The sequence below is a fragment of the Barbus barbus genome, assembly GCF_936440315.1.
Source record: "Barbus barbus genome assembly, chromosome: 47".
Classification (NCBI taxonomy): domain Eukaryota; kingdom Metazoa; phylum Chordata; class Actinopteri; order Cypriniformes; family Cyprinidae; genus Barbus; species Barbus barbus.
In genome coordinates, this window is record NC_136725.1 from 4,830,443 (window position 1) to 4,847,192 (window position 16,750).

General features: G+C 36.7%; 2 protein-coding genes across 2 annotated transcripts; one reads left to right on the forward strand and one right to left on the reverse strand.

Annotated features, from left to right (window-relative positions):
- Positions 1-2,956: 2,956 nt before the first annotated feature.
- LOC306865540 (potassium voltage-gated channel subfamily V member 2-like) lies at positions 2,957-6,534 on the forward strand. The gene is made up of 2 exons (XM_079410221.1): positions 2,957-4,399; positions 4,919-6,534. The coding sequence occupies exons 1-2, from the start codon at positions 3,086-3,088 to the stop codon at positions 5,159-5,161; spliced, it is 1,557 nt and encodes a 518-aa protein (XP_079266347.1). The 5' UTR covers positions 2,957-3,085; the 3' UTR covers positions 5,162-6,534.
- A 112-nt stretch (positions 6,535-6,646) lies between these two features.
- LOC306865539 (pumilio homolog 3) lies at positions 6,647-15,704 on the reverse strand. Its single transcript, XM_079410220.1, has 18 exons — positions 15,650-15,704; positions 15,326-15,401; positions 15,011-15,169; positions 14,773-14,911; positions 14,026-14,101; positions 13,853-13,946; positions 13,697-13,763; positions 13,365-13,539; positions 13,152-13,255; positions 11,259-11,337; positions 11,076-11,174; positions 10,917-10,970; positions 10,197-10,277; positions 9,928-10,070; positions 9,554-9,776; positions 7,820-7,907; positions 7,514-7,604; positions 6,647-6,805 (listed from the first exon to the last, which is right to left on the reverse strand). The coding sequence occupies exons 2-18, from the start codon at positions 15,393-15,395 to the stop codon at positions 6,679-6,681; spliced, it is 1,869 nt and encodes a 622-aa protein (XP_079266346.1). The 5' UTR covers positions 15,396-15,401; positions 15,650-15,704; the 3' UTR covers positions 6,647-6,678.
- Between the last annotated feature and the right edge of the window lie 1,046 nt (positions 15,705-16,750).

Sequence of the window (16,750 nt, forward strand, 5' to 3'; positions counted from 1 at the left end):
GTTGTAACGCGGAGGGGAAGTCATTTTTGATAATAGATTACAGGGGCACATGAATTTAAATAAATGGTGGTTAGAATTGTATAAAACTTCTCAGAAATGCTCTTAATAATAGTCTTAAGCTTTTACTTAAGTGTCAAATTTCTTAATTGTAAGTAGTACATGTCTAAGAGTATGAGACTTTTATAAATGGGCTAAACACGACTTTCAGTAAAGTCTACTAAGTGAACTACGGACTACAATGATGTCAACCCAAAATGGCCACCCTCAGCCTCTGAATCGGCCAACAGTGAGTCTGTTCACATGAAGTCACAGCAGCACAACACCAATCATTTACTGTAACTATATTAAATTTAACACTGAAATATTATCTTTAATTGTACTTAAAGTCTAACATTTTTTGGGCAAGTACATAACCAGCCAGTGTTCAAAACGATCTACTTACCTTAGCCCGATTCATAACGGTAAGCTTGTAATAATGTTTTCTAATTTGAGTGGTACTGGTGTTTTCGCAGAAACTAAAGGAAGCTGCCATACGTCTTTGCATCATTACGTCACGTCTGTAAACATAAAGGAGTCCCGGCTAGTAGGCTATATCACACGTGAGGATGCTGCAGTTGACGGATAGTTTATAGCATTTTCTCAAAGCAGCTGGAATAATTAAACCTATTTTGATGGCGGATTGTAATCCAGAAAGGTCCATACGACAATCATCAGTGACAACTGGAGATCCAGCAGTAGTCTGCAGGTAACGCTAATACACACTAAATACACGTAGTCATGCAATGCTGATGTTGTTAACATTAAGATTTTGAGAACAAAGTATAACAATAAATTGCATGGTTGGATGTGATATGAGCTAAGCGATCATTAGATTTAATCACCATTGGTTACTGATGTATTGTAATGCTTTTTTTTCCTCAGTTGGTCAGAACAAAAGAGGCAGACTTGTTACTTGTTCAGATGACATTTTCCAATGAAAATTCTTATTTGGGTCATACTTCCAAGATGTAGAATCTGTGATTCCGAAGTACAGTGAATATCCACACCGGTGACTGACAGCCACATAAACTCAAAACATCAGATTCATTCGTGCTGAGGAGCCATGCCAGTGCACAGCCAACCTAAAGATGATAATTACTTTAACTGCAATAGCAGGTTTCAAACAGAGATGGCGACAAAGAGGCAAAACTTACGGACTGCAGCTTTAAAAAATGCTTTGCATTGTGCAAAATTATAAATTAGTACTAATGCTTTAAAATCCTTTTCTATTGGTATGTCTCCTCATTTATCAATAATGTGAACACGAGTTCCATCAACAGCTCCAACAACTCCAGGAAAGCCCCAATCTTCATAAAAGTGGCTTGTTTTTGCAACATGGTTTGATGGTCAGTTGGAAAGTCAATGAACTGCCATATAGTAGTGGCCAAAAGTGATGTCTGGCCTAGGAAATTTTACATCTTTACCCTTAATTCAAAAAAACGTGTTAAAGATTTTGTAAGCAATGCATACTGCATAGTTGCTTAAATTCAATTGTTTTATTTGTAATAATGCAATGAAACATGCCAAATTGTGCGGTCATAATATTTGGCCATGCTGTCATACACAGAAATTATGGACACATGCAAAAACAAGACAGGACTGATTAAATATTAATAACTGTAGTCAATGCCACTTTTGACAATTTAACAATTTTTCACTAGATTTAGTGACTTCCTCACCCCTTTTGAGACTTTTTCAAAAGTCTAGCAACAAATCAGTTTCTTGGACAAACCTTATCTACATTCCGAGACATTCCCAATGATCTATATTTATATAGATCAGTGAACTCCATTATGATGTCATCTAGCAACATTTAGCGACCCGTTTTAGCTACTTTCAGTTAAAAACATTTGGCTACGTTGGTCAGTGTTTGTTTTTCCTTGTATTTTGATGGTTTAAGTGAAATGTAGGGTCATAATTACTTTTGGCCATTGTTGTTTGGTGGGGTTAGTACCACAACAGTGCTTTTTAAAGTGCCCCTATTATGGATTTTTGAAAACTGCCTTTCATGCAGCTCTGAGTGAAAACATCCTGCAAAGTTTTAAATCTGAAAGTGCACCGTGTATAAAGTTATTGTCTCTCAAAAGAAAGAGTCGACTCTGAATCATTGAAATGAATAATTTTTAAAACGAATCCCAAGCAGTTTCATGTTGACATCAACATGAAACAGTCATTTTGCCCGCTCACTTTTTCACGTTGGTCTGAATGAAAATGCAAATTCATTTGTTGCCACTAGATGCTGCTTTTGAGAGTTAAAAATAGCCGTTTCCCCGGTAATGACTGTACACAAAGCAGCACTGCACTCACAAACACTGCTTTAAATGAAATCGACCAATAGGACCAGTCACCACAGATTAGCGTCACATAAAGGAGGGGTTTGGAAATAATGAATCGTAGAGCGAATCGCTTGAGAGTCATTGAGCAAATAAGGTAAAAATAAGTGTCTTTTGACCTTGCATGCATGTCAACCTGTTGTTGGGGACTCCCAAAACCAAAATATGAACCTTTCATAACCTATAATAGAGGCACTTTAAGATCTTATAGCATAGCACATATGCTGCATTTTTTCCAGCAAAAAATAATAATAATAATAATAATTACTATCACTTCTGCAGTTAGAGCATTGATTTGTAGTAAATTTATTACTTTCAGAAAGTAATTTCCTGTAAATAAATGTCTTTCCTACAAAAGATACATAAAGAATAGACATCTTGACTTGATCCAAGTTTGTATCGTTTTATCAACTCCCTATCATCACATTACTCCAATACATATCTTTGTTGGAAAGTGTGTGTGCAATATCCTCACATTGTATTGGAGATTGGTGAATGTACGGCAATGAAAGACATCAGGGTTGGTGGAGAGAGTCTGGAAGAGGATCATAGTATTTAAACCCTTAAGCGCTCAGATCCTCTCTGTCAGCAACATTAGTTGGTGCTGCTTCCTGCAGTTGCTCAGGGGTCTGATTCAGAGGTATTAGAGCCATCTAATGTCTCTAAACTGCCAGTAACCTGTGCATCTGCCAAACTGAGAGGACATTGGCACCATGATCAAGCTTAAACGCAGGAGGCAAAGCCTTTTCCCCAATTATAAACTTGGGGTCTCAGTCCCTGCTCCCAAGGATCCAGAGGATTCTGAGCTCCCTTTTGGTCAACACAGCTGGGTAAAACCATGGAATTCGATGCAGGAATTAAGTAAGGATATATATGACATCTATGCAGAGTATGAAGACGATGAAGAAGAGAGGTTGATGTCGACCCCCAGTAAACTGTCCTCTCCAACTAAGAACTACATGCTGAACATCAACGTAGGAGGCAAGGTCTACCAGGTCTCTTACAGGGTGGCAGCAAAATATCCCAAGACAAGAATTGGCCGACTTGCAACGTATACGGACCACAACAGGAAACTTGATCTCTGTGATGATTACACGATCCATAACAATGAGTTTTTCTTTGACAGGGATCCAGACATCTTCCACAACATCTTCAACTTCTATAGGACTGGAGTTCTCTGGATCAAAGATGAATTGTGCCCACGCAATTTTTTGGAGGAGATCAACTACTGGGGTGTTCGTATCAAGAACACCCATCGCTGCTGCCGCATTTCATTCGAGGAACGGCAAGATGAACTCAATGAACAGCTGAAGGTACAACGGGAACTCGAGGCAGAGGTGGAAACTGAGGAGCATGAGGACTTGTTTCAGGATATGGCTTTCGGTCATACACGTTTCATCATTTGGAACATGATGGAGAAGCCCTTCTCATCGGTCACAGCCAAGCTTATGGCAGTAGCATCCAGTTTCTTCGTGCTGGTATCACTCGTGGCAATGACTCTCAATACAGTAGAAGAAATGCAATTTAAAACGACCACCGGCCAGCTGAGTGGGAAGACCCACTGTGAGTATGTTGAGACTTTATGCATTGCGTTTTTTACCATGGAATATCTGCTCCGACTTGTGTCCACACCTAAACTCAAACACTTTGGAAGGAGCGTGCTGAATGCTGTGGACCTGATTGCAATCCTTCCGTTATATCTTCAGATGATCTTAGAGTCTTTCGAGAATGAAGACTATGGGAAACACAGTAGCGATATTGAGACTGTAGGACGGGTTGGTAAATTGGGGCAAGTTCTCCGCATCATGCGTCTCATGAGGATATTTCGTATCCTAAAACTAGCACGTCACTCAACTGGACTTCGAGCTTTTGGCTTCACACTCCGGCAATGCTACCAACAAGTGGGCTGTCTTTTCCTCTTCATTGCAATAGGAATTTTCACCTTCTCTGCTATGGTCTATACCGTAGAGCATGATGTGCATCAAACAAACTTCACCAGTATTCCACATGCATGGTGGTGGGCAGCTGTAAGTACATGTTTTTTTCAAGTTCATTCCTGGGATAAGTGGTACTTTGGTGGTACTTCGGTATCGTGATGGTATCAGGAGATGATACTTTAGTATACATCATGGTACTGAATGATTATCCATATATTATGGGATATACATGGTACTCCACAATACTTCTATGATTATGATGGCATATCTAAAGTGCATGTCCAGAAATCATTGTAACATCATGATAGTTTTTTCTTTCTGTAAAGTACTAACAGAACCAGATTACCTGGTGTCTGTCGGCTATAATGCTATTAAATGCTTCCTCACAACTGTGATAAATCCAAGTGGAGTACTGCATCTGTCGTCAATGTGTCGCTTGCACACTATGTGTAATCCCATAATGCTCTTCTTAACCCTTCTATTTATCTTTGGAATGATGTTGTTTATTTTTGGGGTATGAGAATTCATGACTGAGTTTTTATTAAAGATTGTGCGTCATTAGTCATTTTACTGGCACACTCAAGTATTCCTCATGCATTTCTTCCACAGGTGAGCATCTCCACTGTGGGCTATGGCGACATGTTTCCAGAGACTCATCTGGGCAGGATTTTTGCATTTGCATGCATCTCATTTGGAATTATTCTCAACGGCATGCCAATCTCCATCCTGTTCAATAAATTCTCAGACTACTATTCAAAGCTGAAAGCCTATGAATACACATCCTCGATAAAGAATCGCGGGAAAGTGAGGTTTGTGAAAAGGGCTGCAAAGAAGGTGGCAGAATGTTTTTAGGCTGCCATGTTCTGACCTATTCTTTCCATCAACAGACTGACTTTTAATTCATGGACTTGGTGGTCTTTTCAAAATATTCAAACCAACCAGACCAATTAAGTAACTGTCTTCAAACAAATTAGCCACTGCTTGGTTTTGTGCTGCTGGGCATGCATATTGGAACTTTTGTACTATAAACAAAAGTCATTTCTTTTAAAACGAACCAACACATTTAGGCTGCTCTTACAAGGATGCAGTTAATAAATACTTGCCTTGGCACAACAGTTTAACTGTCTAAGATCAATTGTTTCTTACTATTACTTTATGGCACAGTAAAAATCTAGTTTTTTTAAACAATGTGATTCAAATTAAGCATTGCGACCACTATGGGCAATGTTAAAACAAAAGGAAGTAATCCAGGGTAGACAAACACTGCTTCAAATAATCAGTTCAAGGTTTTAACATCTGGCTGTTAGGCATTTGTGTAAGTTTCAATCAAGAAAAGACGATTTATGATTTACATTAACTGGTTTCCTCTGGAAGCACGCTGAGCAGGACAGATTGCAAAGAGATTTCCTATAAGGTTAACTTCTGTATTGGCAGGGCTATCTAGCAACAGCTTACAGTGCTTTAAAAAAATTCAAAACTGACATCCTCACTACAATAGCTTGGTGTGCTGTGTGACAATTACAAAAGCTTGTTGACTTAAAGGGTGGCCATTGTGGCGTCCATAAGAATGTAAACAACTAAAATGTAATTAAATCTGAAAAGCATGCTCATGCAGGCATTGATAATCCTTGGGGATCACTGAAGTCCCAAGGTCAGATGGAAGTAGAGCAGGGCAACAAAATAAATTTTCAAGCACTCATGCATGCCTCCATATTCAAAGCTACCGTTTTTTTATATTTTACCTCTAATTTTTATTTTTGGGTGAAACTACCCTTTTAACATGTTTTCTTTATTTTGAAAAATGAAAGATTGTATTATTTCTACTATTACTACTATTCTATTATTATAATTATTATTTAAATACAAGCTAACATAAAATATACTTGAAAAGTAATTCATTCAGAGTCAGCATTAAATTTATTGCAACACTTTATAAATTAATCTCGTATAGAAATCTCTGGATTGTATTTCACCTCAAAAATCAAAAGAAAAAAAATTGATAAAAAGAATCGTATGTCTTAAGTATTTTGCATTGACATTTTAATAAGTTTCTCATAATAGAAGTAAAAATCACCTAGTCTTTGACATTTTTTTAAAATCAGCACATATAAAATGTTGTGCAAGAAATAGTATCAGGATTTTTAAATAGCATTATTTGCATAATTTTCATGAAAATGTTTCCATTGATTTTTGGGGTGAAACATAACCTGTACAGACATGAGATTAAAAAGAAAAATAATAATAAAAAAAGAAATAAAAAAACTCAGATTCAGGTATTTTTGAGTGTTTTGTAATTGCATACATGAGCATATAAATTCACAATTAAAAAAAAAAAAAAAAAACTATCAAAACAACTCTGATTTGGCAGATCAGGCCAGTTTTTCAAGCAGAACCTCAACTCCTTTAGAGTTCTGGACCTTCTGTAGCTCAGGAAGGATGGATTTCAGCATGACTTTCACTTCTTCAGCAACACTTTCATCTGCACTCTGGAGAAGGCTGTGGAAACGCAATGAAAACCAAAAAAAGCAGCTGAAACTTCAAATCAAATACAATTAACCAATTCACAGATCCACTCGTACGTTAAACGCGTCTCTGCATAGAGCAGGGGGTTCATTTATTTTAGATTTCATTGGTGGGAAAATTACATCAGTATAAACAGTCTAGACTAAAAATATAAAGAAGCATCTCACTGCTTAAAGTCTTAGGGAGATTATAAAAGGTCATGCACAAAGACCGAACCCATAATCCTTTGCGGCATGTAACGCAAGGGTTTTCCTGCTTCAATGGCAGCTGGGAGCCACAGTTTAGCCCTTTATTAGCATACAGACAACAGCATAGAATAATGAAGCAGGACTGTGGAAGATGTGCTTAACCTAAAGCTCACTGTAGGGAACTCCTCCAGCTAATAATCGTGGTTTAAAAGACAGCGTGATGGAAAAGCAGCATATTTGCTGCGATTGAGAGCTTGGGATGTCATAGTATAAGCACTTTGAGGCTTTGTAAAGCAGAGGCTTTAAACATGATTGTACAGGGATGTTCTTCTGTGTGTATTCAGAGTATTTAACCAGAGCTCACAGAACAATGGCTGCTATGCTGTGTTACTCCCACCAATTCAAAAGCAAGTTTACCATCTTACTAGAGTGCACAAAATGGACTGTATTTTGTTATTCTTAATGCGTTCATTTGTGGAGGTCATAAACTTACCAACAAAGAACAATGGCACCACGGTTGACTGAAGCCCACGTCTTAAGGTTCTCCAACCCCACCTTCTCCAGAAGAATCCTGGAAAAACGCTCTGGGGAATAAAATAAGGCAGGACAGGTCAGTAAAACATTTGTTCGCATTGGAAAGCGGCTCAATTTGTTTTTATTAGCAAGTTTACATAAAGAAAATGACTTCTAAGAATGGAAAAGGAAATCCAAAAGTATTCTCAAAATTCCCATCAGGCTGTTAAGCCCAAAGCTGTGACCCATGACGTGAGTGCGTCAGGGTTTGACATTTTGTACTTGCCTTCTCTCTCTGCCTCCTTCATCTTAGCATCCTGCTCGATCAACCATTTCAACACCAGATGACCAGCGGGGTGTTCTGCCATATGAAGCTACAGGAGACACAGTTATCAAACCATTACCTTTTTTAAAAAATCCAAATGTTTCACACTAGTTAAAAAAAAACAATAGGGTCTCATCATTTGATGCATTAACCAGTGAGTATGTTACAGTACTTATTCATCTTTGTTAATGTTAGCTAATAAAAAAACACAACTGTTCATTGTTAGTTCATGTTAGCTCAAATCCATTAAACAATATGAACAGATAGTTTAGTTTGGGGGCCAATTCTCACTATTAACTAACTATTAGCTACAACTTTTGCATCAAACTCTTAATTTGCTGCTTATTAATAGTTAGTAAGATTAAAATTGTTAATTTCAGGTATGGGGAAGAATTAAGGGAATTCAAATACGGTCATGGAGAATAAGGCATTAATACGTGCTTTATAAACTTACTAATAAACAGTCAATATACTAGTAATATTCATGTTAATAAGCAACAACTTAGTGACAACTGGTCCTTATGCTAAAGTGTTACCGTAAATTTTGTAAATAAGATGAACAAATGATTTGGAAGTATTTTTCATTGTTAGTTTGCGTTAACTAATATTGTCTAATCTAACATTAGGACCTTCGGGGATAGTTCACCCAAAACCAAACAAACAGCTGATGGTTTCATTGCCTTGCAAAAGTGTTTTTGTTTTTTCGCCAGTGGCTACCATCAACTGTTTGGTTACCAAGATTCTTCAAAATATGTTCTTGTGTGTTCATCAGAAGAAAGAAATTCATATAGTCTTGGAACAACATGACAGTGAGTAAATAGTGACAATTTTCAATTTTGGTTGAACTTTCCCTTTAAGTAATACCAAAATAATAATAAAAATATCTATCTACGCTATATAATTCATTTGGTGTCATTAATGCAGCAATTTTTAAATGAAGATAATGTTATTTAAAAAGAAACAAAAAAATAGTCAATTAAAAGTAACTAATTAAAGAGATGGTTCACCCAAAAATGGAAATTCTGCCGTTCGAAATCCGTAAGACCTTCTTCGTTCATCTTCAGAACACAAATTAAGATATTTTGATGAAATCCGAGAGCTTTCTAACCCTCCATAAACAGCAAGGGTGCTACACCATAGTCAAGGCACAGACACGTAGCAAAGACATTGTTAAAATAATGACATCAGGGGTTCAACCGTAATTTTATGAAGCTACGAGAATACTTTTTGTGCTCAAAAAGAACGACTTTATTCAGCAGTTCTTCTCTCCAGAGTCACCCTCTGCCTCCATTATCAACTGGACTATGTGCACAATAATGGTGGCAGACTGTCCCAGAAGAGAATAGTTGAATAAAGTCATTATTTTTCTTTTTTGCACAAAAAGTATTCTCGTAGTTTCATAAAATTATGTTTGAACCACTGATGTCACATGGACTGTTTTATCAATGTTCTTGGTACTTTCTGAGCCTTGATCGTGTAAGCACCCTTGTGGTCTATGAAGGGTCAGAAAGCTCTCGGATTTCATTAAAAATCTCTTAATTTGTATTCTGAAGATGGACAGGATTGGAACGGCACGAGGGTGAGTAATTAATCACTGAATTTTCATTTTTGGGTGAACTATCCCTTTAATTCTGGTATTACTGCCAGTGCTGTAAATATCTTCAGCATTAGGTTTGAAACCTGTAGATTATTTACCTGGCCGTCATCTCCTCCCGGTATGAGGGGTTCGGCTGCCAGGGCCGCCACAGCCTCCATGGCAGGTCGGAGATCTCCGATGGCGGCGCCCAGGATGCCACTCACAGCCACGCTACACGCTTTATCCATGACCATAGACTGAGCGTTCTTACACAAGTACTTCAGCAGAGGAGGAGACACAGCCTCCAGCAGCTCCTTCCTCCTGATCGCGACATCCTTCTTACTATAAGAGGAAAAACACATGCTTCAGCATTTGAGTACTGCACTTCTTCTTCCTTTATCTTACATCTGACACTTTTTAGGGCTGTGGTTGGCACTTATGACTCAAATGCAGCACGTCAATAGAAGAGAGGACATTTTCTCACACAACATACCTGTGTGCATTGCCGTCACCTTTCTCAAGCACCTGAATGATCTCAGGTAAGAGATGGGCAGGGTCTCTTGGGCTCAGCAGGTAAATCAGTACCTTTTTACCATATTTGTTGCCGATTATTTCAGATAAGGAATTAACCATTTCCTGAGAGTAAAATAAACATTATATTAGAAATATTAAATCATTTAAATATTAGAAATTATAAACCAGATAACCCACCAACTAATATAGAAATAATATCTAACTTGAGAGTAACTAAAGAGCACTTACTGAGATGATAATTTGTTTAACCAACTTGGTGTCATCGATGCAATCAAAAGCAGCCAACAGTACAAGATAAGCATATTCACCCTGAAAATACATATATTTGTAATCTGATGGACTGAAATTAATCCATTAACTGGGTGATATGTGACCCTGGACCACAAAACCAGTCATAAGGGTCAATTCTCTAAGAATTTGATAGTTAAGATCCCTCTTAAGATTTGGGCTCAATTTAAGCGCTTCTTTGGATTACAGTCAGTCATTCTCAATCTATGCTCCGATAGTCAGTAACCATGTTTTTTCTCCCTCTCTGTCGGACAGTGTTTTTTTCTTTATCTTGGTCTAGTTGTAGCATTAATGCCTTCCATGATTTAGATATTGATGACATGTTTGCTTCTTTTAAACAGCTTAAAAGAGAAATTTTCTATTCCAAAGCAGCATTTTTTCATATTTACAAAATATCTTCATGGAACATGATCTTTACTTAATATCCTAATAACTTTTGGTATAAAAGAAAAATCTATAATTTTGACCCATACAATGTATTTTTGGTTATTGCTACAAATATACCCCAGCGACTTAAGACTGGTTTTGTGGTCCAGGGTCACACACACACACACACACACACACACACACTTTTCTCTTTTAATTTTGGGATAAAATATAATCCAGAATTCTGTGAGATTCACCCATTCATAGCTTGTATAGATAAGAAAACCAGCTTACCATTGCAAACTTTGCAATATATGATTTCATAGTTTTTACTATAACTTTTCGGTCCTGAAAAAAAAAAAAAGAAGAGCACAGACAGAAAAAAAAAGTCACACTAAAAGTAAACACCAGCAATCATGTTGTCTAAAATAACGTGTCTAAAGGAGTGCTAACCTTGGGTGTGCCGTGCCATAAACAGTGCATGGTGACTCTGGCTCCATCATGTGTGTGAGCCATGTACACGACCGCCTCTCTGATGGACTCTATCATCTCCTGAAAGGACATCACACCACAACAGACATTAGACAGCAAGCGACAGTAAACAGATTGGAGGACATCGCTGGTCACAACACTCACCGTTCTCTGTTTGGCTGGAGCGTTCTCAAAGAAGTCCAAAAAAACTTTGTGGACCAATGAATGTTTAATGACGGCCTCCCTGTAGAGGGAACGTAATGCATTAATACATCCAAAAATTACATATTAAGAGAAGACTGAATCACATGCCAGTACTGAAGGTATGATGCATGACAGTAAAGTTTTCACTGGATGAATTTTTAGTACAAAGTGTAATTTTCACATTACTCTTGTAGCATTTAATATGCATATTTTTAATTTTTGTTTAAATGTTAGCAATTTTACTATGTGCTTTTGATGTTTCTATTTGGCCCGAATTTATTTCAGATTTAGTAATTTTATACTTTAAATAATCCTATTTAAATTCATTTATGTGCCATCACAACATTGCTAATTTACATTGATATTACATAATGAAACTTTTTGCAGTGATTTGAGAATTTTAATTTCTCTGTCAAAATCATCATAATCATAACTTTTGCTTTAAGTTCATTAAATAAATCAAATCAATAAACTAGCATCCAGACTTAAAAGACTTGTATTTAACTCATTAAATTAGCCAACTGATAAATAAATATGCATTACCTTTACATTGCATTTTACAATACGTATACCAAATTTTTTTAGCAGAATTTCTATAAAATAACTTGGGTAGCGATGTATTCAGTCGCAGTGATCTAATATCTCGAGGGCTGTCATGCTCCATGGCCCAAACAAAAAAAACTGACCACGTATACATAAATATAGCAATTAAAAATAAACAGCAGACAAATGCAAAGCTGATTCCAGTAGACTATGAGGTTCCATTTGTGCCAAAAATGAGTCGACTGCTTTGTACTATACATTTGTCTGTGTCTACAGTCATTGCCTGCTTGTTCAGGTAAATCAGTATATGTTGGCGTGTATGTTGTCTGTTGACGTCGCCTTAATCTGTCGTACTGCCTGCTTTTTCTCTGTTGTTTTTACTGTCGTCCAGTTCTGTCATGTTGTTCTGTCGTCTTGTTGTGTCGTCCTGTCATCCTAATTGTCATCTTATGCTGTCGTCCATAATGTCATCTTTACTGTAGTCTTGTTCTGTCATCATAACCTTCATCAGCGCGGTAAAGCTAGTTTCAAATTTCCAACAATTCATTCAAAGTAATGTTTACAGGACAATAGTAAATTAGGCTACTGTGTTTTTTCCCTCTTGATGTTACAAATACCTGCTTTACTGGACGTACAGTGCACAAATACATTTAGAAAAAACTACTGTAATTCACCTAAAAGGCTTTTTCATGTTCCAAAGGTTGTAGTACATTTGCAAATCAGGTATTGGCAAAATTTCACCTGTAATAAGTCAGTCTTCTACAACCTTTGTAACATGAAGAACAAAATACAGTAGCCTAATTTTTTTTATGAAAATAAGTGTGTACTGTACAGACAGTCAGGAAGATGTAGAAAGTATCGTCTAAGGTGAGATATTGGCAAAATTTAGTCAGTTTGCCCACTAGGCATTTACTATTGTCCTGTAATCATTCATTTGAATTAATTGTCAGACTTCATTTTGTACTGTGAGGTAAATTTGCAGACGGTCCCTAAAGCAGCCTAGTCAAATATGAAATTTGAAACTAACTTTACCGCGCTGATGAAGGTTATGATGACAGAACAGGGCTACATTAAGGACGACAGAACAGGACGACAGTTAGGGCAAACAGAACAACATGACAGAACGACAGTAAAAACAACAGAGAAAAAGCAGGCAGGACGACAGATTAAGGCGACGTCAACAGACAACATACACGCCAACATATACTGATTTACCTGAACAAGCAGGCAATGACTGTAGACAAAGACAAATGCAGTCGACTCATTTTTGGCACAAATGGAACCTCATAGACGACAGCCCTAAAAACTCACTTCTGTGCCATTGGTGTGAGGATCTTCTTCATTTCATCCATGATGCTCTCTAATTTCTGTGGATTTGCTTCCAAAACCTTGTTTAACGTGGGACAAATTGAGGACTGCAAAAAAGAGCGTTATCACCATCACTGCGGACAACTAGCACACTGATCTTTCCATGTACTTCAGAAACAAAGTTTCGAAGAGCCCAACAGCTCAGAGCTCGAGTACCTTGCAGACTTGGAATGTGTTTCCGTAGAGCTCCTCCGTGAGCATGAGCCTCTGGGACAGGATGGCCTTGTCGTTGTAAGCGTACTCGACTACTGAAGACGCCTCGGAGTGCCTAAGCATCTGTCTGACGTTCCCCTTAAAAGCCGACATCACTTCCCCTGCCTGCTGTTTACTCCTACAGGAGAAATCAGTATTATTTAACAACTCATAAAGTCATGGATGGTTTCTCATTCTGAATCAAGCCTGAAGTCAAACACTGTAAACACTTTTAGGAGAGAATGTGATTGAGTCAGAATAACTGCATAATTTACTGAGAAACTGACGTGACTTACCCATACATTAGAAACTTTTTCACAATGTTTCTGGCATATTTCGATTTACTCAAGTCCACAATGTGCTCTAGAAAGGAAAGCACCCCGGTAAAAAGGATGAGGAGAGACAATCACGTCACATAAATTCAGTTTCATTGCACTGATGAGAAGACCAACCTTTGAGTTCATCGAAGACCTCCTGTCTCTGCTCGTCACTGCCAAACTGAATAAAACACTGAAGCACTCGGGTGGAGTCATGAGCAAACGCAATCTGGCAAAGAAAAGGCAAGCATAAAAGAGTTTCACAATAAAATATTGTAATATCAGCTTAATAAAGAATTTTAACTTACCGTTTTAATCTGTCCCTTCACAAGTCTCTGTAGTTCTTTCATCAGTTTGGTTCTTTTTTGCTTGTCACAGTCCTTCCTGTATTTCCACAAAACACATAGATCTGAATGTTTCTTCAACCTTGGCACGTTTATGTCCCAGATTTTTGTCCTATGATGTTTATTTTAAAATTACTTTGTTGATTTGTTAGGAATGATCTTTGCTTGGTTTGATTTTACCTCAAATTTATGCATTCATTTATTTTTTGTTTTAAAGAAATCACATTAAAAGTTTCTCGTTTTATATGTTTTGTATCACTTTTATTAAATTATTATTAAATAAACAACTATATAACTTAAGTATTTACCCTCAAAAATGATTTACAAAACAATTGCGGTCTAAACAAATCAAGTCAGACAAATAACAACTTTATCTGTATATAATGTGACCATAACAAGCAGTGAGGAAAGAAAATAGAAATAATATTTGCCAACCATATTTGTATTCTAATCAAGCTGTAATTCTTCATCAAATTATGCAAAATGTGTGAAAATATGATTGATTGTGTGCATTTAGGAATCATTACTTCCCACCAAAGAAAGAAATATAGATTGAAATGTGATGGAAATGGCATTTGTTGATGATGGTTCGAAAAATAACTGTGTCTGAGATGTTTTATGAGAGATTATTATTATTGCTACTATTATTATTTAACAGCATCAAAAGGGACCCATAATAAAAAAATGTAGCAAATAATTATAAACACTTACCGCCTCACAATTTCCCACACTTGCTTTGCTCTGCTTACAATCTGGTAACTCTCTTTTTTATCATTCTGCTGGCGATTCTGCTTCAACTCTTTCTTTTTTTGCTTGAATTCATCCCATTTAGGTTTCTTCGCTTCAGAGCCTGTCAAAGAATAAGTTATTGATTAATAAACCCCTGACAAAACCACAAAACGCCACAATACAACACCACTCCATCGGGAGATAATTGTGATATTTGCACCTCCATCTTTTTGGCTTCCCGGGTGTTTTCTCTTCTTTGTGAACTTCCCATCCGCTGGTTTTCTGTTGAATTTCTGCGGTCCTCCATCTCCAGTCTTTCCTTTCTCTGTGTTGTGAGGTTTGAATGGTCGTTTGCCTGGTGCTTTTCCTCCTGGTTTGCCTAATAAAGATAGATATTAATGCTTTGTAAGAACACATCAGTAAGCAGAGATTTTGTCAATACAGACCTGCTGGTTTATGGGTTGTTTACAATCACACAGCAACCTTGAAAACGAAATCAGGTTATTGATCTTACTTAATATAAAAAAATATATACCTCTTGACTTGAATGATGGCTTCTTCCCGTCTCTAGGCGTGAATGACTTCTTTCTTGGTTTGGCTTCCATACTGGACTGCAAGTGGTTAATTAACTTTGTTAGATTATTGACTTATCAAATGTATTTTGTAATTCTAGAAGCTGAAAGATTAAACATCTTGCTAAGATCGTTTCTATAGTGGCTATATATCATATTAAGTTTACTGTAAGGCATGTTTGTCTAATAAACGATACGTATATACAACACTGAAACATTTCTTGTCCAAAAAGAAAGGCAATTTCGTTGTTCTTCAACAATACGATGAAACACGTTTTCGCACTTACCCATGTGTGTACAGACAAATCACTTTACGGTATCTGAAGTCCACGCAACTGTCGTAATGTCTGTTTGCGACAATCTGTCGTAGGTGAAGGCAAATACAGTCACTTGCATGTATATTTTAAAACATCTCTTAGTATTTTTTTTTAAATAACATTTAATGTAATTGAACATTTCAGTTGCTATAAAAGAGGTTAAGGTGTTTTTGTTAAGGTAAAATGTTAAAATAGCGAGAGGATGTCCGATTCGCGAATGAGTCGGTTCTTTTGAATGAACACGTGATCCAGTTCGAATCATTTAACTGAGCACACTTGGAGTGGTTCTTACTCTACAGGCAACGGTGTAGCATATATTAACTTAAGTGTAGCTTTAGTTACTTCATTTTAGGATATGAGTTAAAAATTGTAATGTATAGCCTATAGATCTTTCAAAATAAACATCATCTTTATAAAAACACACACTTATCACACAATTATTAAGCAAGCTTAATACAGTAAAGCTATTCATTTATATGTGGCCAAAAATGAGGGATGAACATTTGAAATTAATATTTGCTTTAATAATTATATACAATACAATTATATATAAAAACATTATAGGATACGTTAACAAAGAGCGTAAAATAGGCATGAAGTTAGAACAAAATGCCAAAAATAAATAAATCAGGCAAAAACTGTGCACACCCAACATGTGAAATACATAGCCTAAACAGCCAAATCTCTCACCGTGTTAAGAACCATATTATTGTACATGCATTATTAAATCATAAACAAACTAAAAAAACAATAGAAGCCCAATAGAAACCATCACAGAAATTCAAATGGTTTCCATTAAATTATAAACCATTAGCTTTTTCCTGTAAAACCATTTCAAAATCCCTTTTTGTAGTGTGTTTTGGGCATTTTTCCAATAGGATTTAACATCCCACCAATAGAATCCATCACATACCAGTAGACACCATTATAGTTTCCATTAAAACCAATACAATTCCCATTATAACCATTAAATGCATTACATTTTCTATTGTGTTTTGGGCAGGGTAATGCGATCTCTCAGTCATGCAGTCCTGAACCTATAATCTTCACAGATAAGAAGCACATCTCTCT